Source organism: Rhyacophila brunnea, unplaced genomic scaffold, assembly GCF_057557595.1.
Source record: "Rhyacophila brunnea isolate RB1 unplaced genomic scaffold, BYU_Rbru_1.0 scaffold_11, whole genome shotgun sequence".
Lineage (NCBI taxonomy): Eukaryota > Metazoa > Arthropoda > Insecta > Trichoptera > Rhyacophilidae > Rhyacophila > Rhyacophila brunnea.
Window position 1 is genome coordinate 33,946,173 of NW_028232763.1, and position 11,644 is coordinate 33,957,816.

The 11,644-nt window shown below is 32.5% G+C and overlaps 1 protein-coding gene across 1 annotated transcript; it reads left to right on the forward strand.

Annotated features, from left to right (window-relative positions):
- On the forward strand, positions 1–3,153 carry LOC147078643 (glycerate kinase). The gene has a single exon (XM_085957541.1). It carries the CDS (start codon positions 96–98, stop codon positions 1,629–1,631), a length of 1,536 nt encoding a protein of 511 aa, XP_085813667.1. The 5' UTR covers positions 1–95; the 3' UTR covers positions 1,632–3,153.
- The last annotated feature ends 8,491 nt before the right edge of the window (positions 3,154–11,644 follow it).

Sequence of the window (11,644 nt, forward strand, 5' to 3'; positions counted from 1 at the left end):
CATAAGTGTCATTACTCGACATTGAAAGTAATCATTGACATTGAAAAAATTATACATAATATTCCTATTCTTGTTTTACCAGTACCTATTCAAATATGTATACAAAAAATATCCAAATGTACCTACGAAGGTATTCAAAATTTATAAAAAATAATCAAGTGCCAAATTTGATGATTGATGTTTTTTCAAAGGCTGTCAGTTCTATTCAACCGAATAACCTCATAAAAGAACACCTGAAATATGACAAAATAAAAGATTCATTAGAAATATTTGGTGATAAATATGATTTAAGAAATAGATCAGTTTATATTATAGGCGCTGGGAAAGCTGTCGTACCGATGGCCAGTGAAATAGAAAATGTTTTAAAGTCAAAGATTGAATCAGGAATTATAAGCGCACCCAGCGGTATATTAGAAAGATATCCATTTACTTCAGAATGTGGAATTAATTGCTACGAAGGAGCATACAATAATTTACCTGACAATGATGCACAAGATACAGCATTAAAAATAAAAGAATTGATTGAAGGATTGGATGAAAGCTGCTTTTTGATTGTTCTATTATCAGGGGGAGGCTCCGCTCTTCTGCCGTTACCAATATCCCCTATTACGATTAAAGAAAAGAGCCAGCTTATTAAACAATTGGCTGGAGCTAGTGCGAATATTACTGAAATCAACACCGTTCGAAAAAAGCTGTCCGTATTGAAGGGAGGCAAATTATCAATTTTGGCTCATCCTGTGGAAATTGTGTCGTTGCTACTTTCAGATATACCAGGCGATCAATGTGAATATATTGCAAGTGGTCCTACATTCGAAGACGAAGACAAACATTCTGATGCTGTTGATGTCATTGAAAAGTATCGTTCAAAATTCTCTGGAGGTTATTGTATACCGCCTTCCATTAGAGAAGTTTTAAATTCTCCTCCGGATATGACCCCGACTCCGATAAATATGTCTGTCAGTAATTATGTTATTGGAAATAATGCTATGGCGGTAGGTGTTGCCAGAACTGAAGCCTTAAGACTCGGTTATCAGTCTTACCATTTATCTGACGCCGTATCTGGTGACGTTGAAGATATCTCTGCTGAATACTGCTGTCTGATTAAATCTGTTATACAACTATTATCTAAAGAAATTGACGAAAAAACCATGAAGAATACATTGAATAAACTTAGGTTTATTAATATGAGAAGTGAAACAGTTGAAGAATTACCTAAAGCTACTTTATCCGCTGATTGCAAGGGTATTTGTTTAATAGCCGGTGGGGAACCGACAGTACAAATAAAGGGAACAGGAATAGGAGGAAGGAGCCAGCAGCTCGCTTTGGATTTATCTGTAAAGTATGATTTAATGGTCCAGGACAATCCGGATTTGAACGATTACAATGTTTATGTTTTGTGTGCTGGAACGGATGGAATCGATGGTCCCACGGATGCCGCTGGGGCGATAGGGTACCACAATCTGGTTTCAGACGCCAGACAACAAAACATCAACGTTCAAGACCACTTGAAAAATAATGATTCTTACAATTTTTATGATAAATTCTTCAATGGAAAGTATCACATCAAAATTGGCCACACAAATACAAATGTTATGGACATTCACATAATTATAATAGAAAAAAAGGACTGAATAAATTAATGTCAACCTGACTATAGATATTTGAATAGGTTCCTATTTAATTATAATTTTTATACTTAATTTATTTACTTTACTTTATTTTACATTCCTAAATGCATTTATTGAACAAAATTACCTATATTACCTATACCCTAAGTACATAACATCTTAGAACATTATTGAAACTGACTCAAATAATGCATCTATTGTTATAGTTCCAAAAATATCATAAACTATACATTTCTTATGTTTAAATATAATACATTCAGAGATCCGCTTAAGTCTGAGAATGCACCGCGCACCTACTGCAATAGAATGAAATAAAGGATCCAAATGACCAAAAGAAATTCACTCAAGTCAAAAAATATTTGGTTATATTGAACAGTTTGCAAATTGTTGTTTTTTTATTATACTGGTGATTATTTAAATCAAGGTATGTTAATTAATTAATCACCTATTCCGCAAGTACAAAACGCGTTATTGTTATCATGATTTTGTCAATCTTACAAAATGATAAAAAATATTTTTATGCCCGTGTCAATTTTTATAGCATCTAATATGGTTTTTGTTGAATAATTTTATTAACTAATACTAACTATTTTTTACTTTGGTATATTATATTTTTTTCTAATTTGATAGAAAGATTATTTGGAACATTTTTTTTCATAAAATCTGTTTTTACCAAGACCTGAACACAGACGAACCATAAGTATGAGTGAGAAAGCATTTGGCACGCTTATATCTCCGCAATATGCATTAGAGTAAGGTAGAATTTCTACAGCTGAATTAAATATTTTTTGTACACGTCGCCGGTAAATATTGACTGCATTCATTCAAAAACTTCGAGCATGTATTGCTGTGTTGGGTATTTCACAAATTTGGAAACCTTGATAATATTATACAATCATGGACAAAGTGAAGGAGTGGAGTTTCATTCCGGCACTGAAAGGAAAACTGACTGCATGCACTGTGATAATCATTGTCAGGGCTTTTTTTTAAAAAAAAGCTCTTGTTGAGGTAATAATAAGATTCATTTGCGAAAACCCCCGTTCACATTCACTTGAAGAAATGGGAATAGAATTCAGAGCATATACCAAACGCAAGAGTTTTTCAGAATATGTCTTTTCGAGAATGTATTCGCGAAATCCACGAATCATTTCTCGTTCATCTAGTTGTAGCCTGATCGAAATGTTTCTAATTTCCATCTCTCACATTGCGATTTTGTAGGTCCAAACTAAGTTCCGACAATTCTTGGAGAGCGTCGCACATCAATGCTAGATCCAATAAAAATGCTGTTGATGTTATTTTGTTCTTTAAGCCACTGTAAGTACACTTGTCATTTTTATCTCTTGTAGGGTCATTCATCGCTTCTTCAAAATGACGCACAAGGGATTCATAATTATTCCACACAGCCGAAACTGAACGAAAACTAGATGCCACCCATCGGGTACTTAAAACTCTTCCGATTTTCAGTACCTCAACGCCTAGTGATTCTGCACATAAATGCAACTCTCTATTATTTTTCGGCGACGCGTGGTATAAAACATAAAGTTTATCAATAAATGATTTGAATCTATTGATCCCTGAAATTTTTTTTACAACATCACTTACTGATAATTCTAATCTGTGATTAGTACAATGCCAAACTATAATTGAAGGAAATTTTTCTGTCAGCAATTTTTTCACTCCATTTTTAGAACCTAACATCACAGCAGCGCCGTCGCATGCAACCGAAACTAAATATTTTTTTAAATATTCTTCTGTCATCCCATATAAATCAAGAGATTGGAGTAATGATTCAAATATTCCTTTTGCCGTTACGTCTTTAAGTTCAATCAAATCCAAAAACAAATTAATTGGTGAATTCATTCCAACACTTTCGACACAGCATCGAACATACACAATGAGGGTGGTTTTTTGGCTTATGGTGGTAGACTCATCAATTATCAAAGAAATTATATTTTTCGATTGAACAATTTCTTTGAAAACATTTTTTCTCATTTCATCACATATATGATTTACAATGTTAACACATGCGTTAGTGGAATGGAGAATATGACCCATTTCGATCCCATTTAGTTCTTGGAGATTAATTTCACTTTCAAACATATTGAATGATTGATTTTCCTTAGCTACTTTATATGCAGTTCGAAAAATGTTTGCTGTTATTACTTTTTCGCGAGATAACGATTTTAAAAAAGTATTTTCAATCTGCTTTTTTTTGGCTTCAGAAATGGTTTTTAACGCTGCTTTGTGTGCAATAGATCCTCTGTGATCGAAAATTTTTTTTCGAAGTGACCCCAATTGTAGCTTCCTCTCTTTCCCAGAATACGTGATTTCATTATTGGCCCATTCTTTGGATATTTTCATTCCCATTGTCGTTTCAGTTCCAAGAGTTCCAACGTTTCTGCAAATTGTGCAGCCAAGTTTCATTTTGTGTACGTTCAACCATTCGTTTTTTGAGCAAAAATCGTTTTTTTGATCTAATGACCAGCAGTCTGGCCAATCGTTTTGAGTTCGACCTTGATCCCCGAGATCAGCTAGAGATGATTCAGGAACATCTACATGTACCGATATTTCCATATCTTCTGTCATCGTTTCTGTTTTGAGCTTTTTATTTGCGGAATCGGCGCCGCTGCCGGTGGTTGAGAAGTAACAGGAAATTTTTTTCATATTTAAACTTGGGGTTGCACTAAATAATATATAAAATAGTTGCACAACACGTAATCGTAACACAAACTGACTAAACAAACGTAAATAACAATATACGCAGATGCTGCCATGCGATAAACGTCAAACTGTCAAAATCATAATACGCAGCATACGTATGAAGCTAGTTACATACGCATGTTTGCTATTTAAACTATACGGTTACTTCACTAACACTAACACGCCAACATTCAAAATGGCTTCCACCTGTACCTTATTTTATCATTTTAACGAATTATTATTGTAATTACTTAAGCGCAAATATTTTTTCGTTTAATTGATTTTGAAATAAAACCGTGAAAAAAGGTGCCGGAACGCCGTTCCACCGCGTTAAATGGAAAAAAAAGCCCTGATCATTGTTATATAAATTTTGGGCCTATGTGCAACGTATCTAATGTTTAGTTTAATTTTGTCTAGGTATGATACAAAGTTGTTCAAATAAGGAGATTTTTTTGCAACATTTATTGTATATAATATATGACTGCTTTATCTACTTAAATTTGTGAATATAACTGATTATTTCTTTATTACATTTATAAGTTTAAAATTTAATATATTTTTGTTATTTACTTTTTATACAGAAGAATAATTATAATATATCATTCCAGTGCTATGCAATGTTTATACTGATACCTATATTTTGAGCACCCTCTTAAAAAATGCTAGAACTGACATTTGGCAGCCAAAAAAGCAGTATCAACTGCAACATCTCTAATACCTATTAAGTTTTATTTATGTATGTACAAATAAGCTTTAAGAATTGTAAAAAAGATAACCTGTCGAGTGAAGCTGCTCAATTCCGAAAAAGCAGACTGAACCTGCCATTGTACGTTTGGATAGAGTACAGTCTGATGTAATCGTCAGTTTGAACCAGCCTATTACTTGGACTGGGTCTCTCAGACTTTTAACAGCTCTCAACCTGCCGATACCTGGCTGATTTCATTACAATTGAAAACAATATTACACTGTAATCTGGCTTCTTTAATAATCACCGTTGATTATCGGAACCTGCCCTAGCCCCAGTGTCCTGGTCAAGGCACGCTTAAGGTTTAAGCCCCGTTCCATGCCTTATTGATACTTACATGCAATGATCAAAATATTGCAGTGCTTATATTGTAGAGATACCAATACATACACATATTAAATATTGTGGTAACTGATCAAAAATCAATTTTGCCATACAAGATATAAATGAGATGATAATACGGAGCTCTGTAGTATATAAGGAATATAATATAATATTATGTATAGGGTTACTATGTGAAATAATTTTATATTTATAAAGAAATGTTTTTACGAAATTAAATATATATTTGTTTAAAAAAGTGTATTTGTTTAATTTTTTAATTTCAATGCCAAACAATTCGGTATTATCATTTTTTTTTTAAATTGGGAAATGAAAATGTTAGTCCAGTCATATTAGGGTATTACCCTAAAATAATTTCCCTAAAGGAAAGGCTTTAATATGCAGAGTATTAAGTATAATAATGCTAGTGCCCAGTAATAAAAGTGCGACTATTGCGATATAACCGATTTTGAGTCCCCTATGGTAAAAAAATGGCTGGGACACGTATTACGGATGCCGCCAAAGAGTGCGGCACTTCGTACCCTTGTGGTACAGCCTCAAGGGTTCCGTCGCCGTGGCCGGCCCTCCCTCACCCTGCAGCGGTGCTACAAAAGCGACCTACGTGCTGCAGGTCTGACATGGCAGGAGTTGGCGATGAACTGAGGGAAGTGGCGCTAACTTGTGCTTGCCCTATGCCCCAATGTTGGGACGTGACAGGGTGGAAGAAGATGGGAAAAAATAAGTAAGTAAGTATAGAATTTTAATAGCGTTTATAAATTTATAGTAAAATACGAAATAACATGTCATAATTAGGTGATTTACAACAATAAAGGTACCTTTAAGTCTTTATATAATATATACATACATCAAATTCCGACGAGACGCTATTGCCGCAGGCGAAAAAAATTCACGTCGATGGAATCTATTATCAAAAATGTATATAATATTATTTTTATTTATTATACTTACATCGCAACGAATTATGCCTACTTCCACGAGACGTCACTGATTTTAAGATTGTTGAGCGTTTATTCTGTGAAATCTAAATCGATGTTATTTAAAAAATAAAAGCATCAATTTGTGAGAAATACGCATCTTTTCTAGATTTTGGTATAGTTTAATAATTTTATTACTGGTTTGAATTATTTTGAGGTCCATTGACGAATTGGTTGTATTATTTGTGTCAAATAAAATCACCGCTGCATAAATCAAAGCTGCCTTCAAAGTCTTGGTCTATGGCGACTTGGTTTCACATTTATATCGTATTAATCTGTTCTGTGTATTGCAGGGTCGGATTTTTCATAGCCAATGGGACCTGAAAAATAATTTGTAAAATGATACAAAAAACATTACACAAATGTGTGAGTTTCTAGATTCTAAATGATAGGGGAATAATAATTATTCTTAGTACTTACATCTCCAAAACTTCAGTACAAAACGCTTTAAGAAATATTCTCAGTATGTATACCTTCAACTAAATTGTAAAGACACGTTCATTTCCCACACTGCCAGGAATTAAACATTTTTTTGCGAAACATCATTGGTCAAAATAGATTACATTCATTCCTAAATAAAACCAGAACAGAAGTGGTCAAAATAATATATTTTAATGAAATAATAAGTGATTTTGCAACGAAAAAAAGAGTATTATTTTAAAACTATATTTTAATAAGATGTTTTTTGGTGGGGGGAGCTAATATGTTTCGATATCGATATTCGAGCGTAGATCCGACTCTGGTGAATTATACATAGGTATTGTGGGTGTCTGGATCATAACTAAAATCCTATAAACCCATTGATACCTAATGCTCTTTTCACGGATATTTCCGATCGATTATGCTTTAATTAAAATAATTGATTGCCCAATAAAACGTTTATAATAAATTACTTTTCTAACCGATTTGTTCCGTGGAAATGCAATTTAGGCTTTCGCGCAACTGTGGAACTCAGCCAATATGGCAATAAAATGTTGTGACTTTGCAAACCAATGGTGGCCGGGCACGATATAATAAAACATGGTATTATGTACCCACCAGTAGCGAAGGGTGGAGGTAGACGGTTAAGATCTGCCATAAATAGTGCATATTAAAGATTGTTAGTCACACGTATTTGTTTTTATTGAACTATGACTGCAATTTATTTACAGATGGTGTTGCTTAGTTTTGAAAAATCAATTAAACCCTAGCTAAACCGAACTAAGTATAATAGTTTTGGTAATTTTTGGGCGATACGACAAAATTTTACACACGTTTTCATTTATAATTATTTGTTTTAGTTGTATTAAGAATATATAATATTACACATATTGTTGGTATTATCTTTTAATTCATTACGCTCTGCCTAAAACAAACTATAACATATTATTATATCTATAAAATATCCAAAGTTATGTATGATTTAATTGCATAATTTTAGATATTTTATAGATATATGAGTATTTTTTTTACTATTATCTGGTTTTCGCAGCGTTTAATTGTGTTTTAAAAACTAACCAATACCATATGTAAATTGTAGTCTTATTACAATGAAAACAAATACGTATGACTGACCATGTTTAGTGTGCATTATTAATATCGAATCTTAACAGCCTACCTCCACCCTTCGCCACTGGTACCTACTACATATCTTTCTCATAATGAAGTTATCAAAGTATTAATTATTATTACACAGGTTTATTTGGGGCAGTCGCGGCGTGATAAGATGTAGTACTTATAATATTGTATTTGATCATTACTTCTCATCGGAATTCCAATAGGGGTTTACCGTCATTCTTCATGCGTTGTTATGAGTAGGGCCCGGATTTGTATGCAACAAAAAACATGGTTATATGCATGCACGTATGCACTTAAAATCAATAAAATATGCACTAAAACCGAAGAAATATGCAGTTAAAAATTGTCATTTTTGTGGGAAAAAATTGTAAATACCCACTTTACCCAATAATACTGACAAAAAACCGAATAACTAGTTAATAATTTTTCAACATAATACGATATCAGAACAAAAAACACAAACAAAGAATATAAAGTTAATGAATTACAATTTTCAAGATAGTTTTTTCACAAGTACCTACAAATAATTGAATAATAAATGCAATGTAAACCAAACATAACTTAAAAAACAAAAACGACACACTTAACTATTCCTAAATACTATTTTCTGTTTTTTGCCCGAAAAAAAAATACATTATTTTTTTCAATATTATCAATATTATGCTCTGGCATTAAATTTTTCCGCATAGGTATCTGTCAGTATTTTGTTTATATGCGGAAAATTACCTCTCAACGTCCACTTGGGCAAACTTTAAATAATAGTGCCCGAGTTGACTTCACTTTTTTCACTGATAAATCTACAGCTCGGAGATGGCATTAAAATGCAAGTGCATCTAAACTATCTTTCTTCCTAAATTAGTTATATTTCGATAAAATAATTAAAAAAAAAACTAAAATTATACATTCAAAAGCTCTAAAATATGCATTTATTTATGAAATATGCACTAATGTCTCAAATATGCTCTAACGTCTCAAATATGCATTTATATGCACAATAAAATTTTATTTTTGGATTATGTGTCTTTCAAAACAGATTTCTGTGCAACTCTCATATAGCTGTGCATACACCCGAACAAAACATGCACTAGCATATAAATCCGGGCCCTAGTTATGAGATATGAATTCTGTGAAAAATGAAGTGCACAAATTACGTTGACCCTCCCACGAAGCGCCGCAATAGCCAGCATCATTCCACCAAGGAGACAATGCATTCCTCGGATATGTAACAAATGTCCATTTTTCTTATTTTGTCGAGTCCTGACTGACGTTTTGTAATTATTAAGCATTTGAGTTTGAAATTTCCAACTGTTGTAATATATTTTGTTTGTAATTTTGCGGTGAATTTCTTCTTAATCCTAAATGCAGTATTTCTCAACCATTCGACATTCGTATTGTATGTTTTATTTTTTATTGGAGTTATACTTCTTTAGGCGCATTTCGGAAATCAGATCAGAGTGTATTTTTGGCGTGTGACATGTAACACATAATTTATTTTTTTCATAGTAATAGTATATATTATAGTATACTATTAGTACTACTACTATAGTATATATAGTATTCATAGTAATAGTATATAATTTCTTCTTAATCCTGAATGCAGTATTTCTCATCCATTCGACATTCGTATTGTATGTTTTATTTTTTATTGAAGTGATACTTATTTAGGCGCATTTGGGAAATCAGATCAGAGTGTATTTTTGGCGTGTGACATGTAACACATAATTTATTTTTTCACACGAAAAAAATGCACTCGATTTGATTCGAACCACTAATTGTTCAGTTATCAGCCGAACGCACTACCTTTATGCCACAGTATGATACTGCGATCGTGACAATTATACAGTATATTATTATAGTTTAGAATTGTTCCATTGCCTAGGCAGCAAATTTATTATTCTCGGATATTTGCAATTCCTTACGTAAACAAACGATTAAACATCAGAGTGACAGTTGGTACTTTAAAAATAAAAACAACGAGAAACTATTAAGTATATAATTAATATAAAATAAGTTAACGTGTATAGAAATAAACCAACGGTGTTCCAATAAGCGGTCCCTTTTTTGAGTGTGTAATTTAACAAGATAATTAAGAGCTAGACAAAGAATCTAGTTTATGACAAGTTTTGTTTTTTTTTTGTTACGCCAAAGAAGTATAACTTCTAACGCGCGTACATAAGTACACACACCGATTTTTTTTTATTATTAAATTATAGGTACGTATCAGCAATTTTACAAAAGTTATCCTCCCAACTAACTACATTCTAAAACCCAATATTTTTTGCTTATCAATTCAACAACACACAAATATTTATAATATGGCGTGTTGTTTACCAATTCATTGTACATGTAATCTTTCTTACACATTAAAAATAGATAGTACATCAATTATTAATCTAATTTTCGTCACCACCTCATACCTACTATATCTGTATGTTTATGCTTGAGCAAATAAACATATTATATATTATTTATATACAGAAATTCTACTAAATAGTTCGTTGGTGAATTTTAGCCAATTGATAATGCTGTGTATACGTTTATTCTAAAGGGTGAACCATTCTACGCCCATGCCAATGGTATGCTTAAAGTTACTGCTCTTTCAAACGATCTATTTCCGGACTTTGCGGGGATATTTACAACGATAATAGGCAATTATGATATACGTATATATATTTTATTAAACGATGAAATTATAACGAAACCGAGTAGATAACGTCATGGTAAATTATTAATCATTAGCGGACAGAGTGCAATAACAGTCACTTCAGTAGCTTCTGACATGCATATCCACTGACGATTGGAGTCGTCATCATTGGAAGTTGTCAGCGCCGCAGGCGAAACAAACTCATACCAATAACGAAATTCAAAAACTGTATTATTCTATTTTATTTACTTATCTTCCGTTCACAACCAGTGTATAATCTTCATAGCCCAACGGGATGTCACTGATTTATACTTAGGTGTAGTAATGTCGTGTAGTCGATCGTTTATTTATGTAATTGATTTAGTAATTAATAACATACCATCTATCAACAGACCCCGAAGTAGTTGAAGTAAATGAATTTAACTATTCTCTTAACTGGAACGGAATTATTATTTTTTCCAAGAGACAAGAGTTTCAGGCGAGTACTATGTTGCGGTCCTCATTTCATGTTTGAATAGGTACAGTGTCACGCATTGTGATGTGAAAACTGCTCCCAACTATTGTTTTTAAATTATACGTCACTTGTACTCATTTAATACTCAGCACCTCAATTATCATATTATAAATGGATCGGAACCGTTGCCTCGTATCAAGCCTATCAGGCACCATTAACGAGGGGTGCAAGACTAGTCATGCTCTCCCCAAAGACGAAGACATTTTCGGTAATGTATTTTTCTGTATACAATTATTGTACTTACGTTTTTTTTTAAATTATCATTATTATTATATTTAGATATACCTAATAGGTATATTCTATTTTTTTCTCTTGTGAGAGTAATATATTTTGTCTAAATCTCTCTGGTAAATCTCATGTTGTGAATGTCTTGCATTTAGATTTGTTATGTCCACAATGTGTTGTATTCTTAAATAAATAAATAAAATTAAAGCTACATTTGATTACCTAAGTTATCAACATCCTTGGGACACCTCACCTTCTATAACTAATTACGGCTAGATCTGTTTCCATGTTGTAATTTTTATTTTATTGAATAAT

Coding starts and splice junctions, on each gene's coding strand:
- LOC147078643 (XM_085957541.1), top strand. CDS start 96: ATGTATACAAAAAATATCCAAATGTACCTACGAAGGTATTCAAAATTT.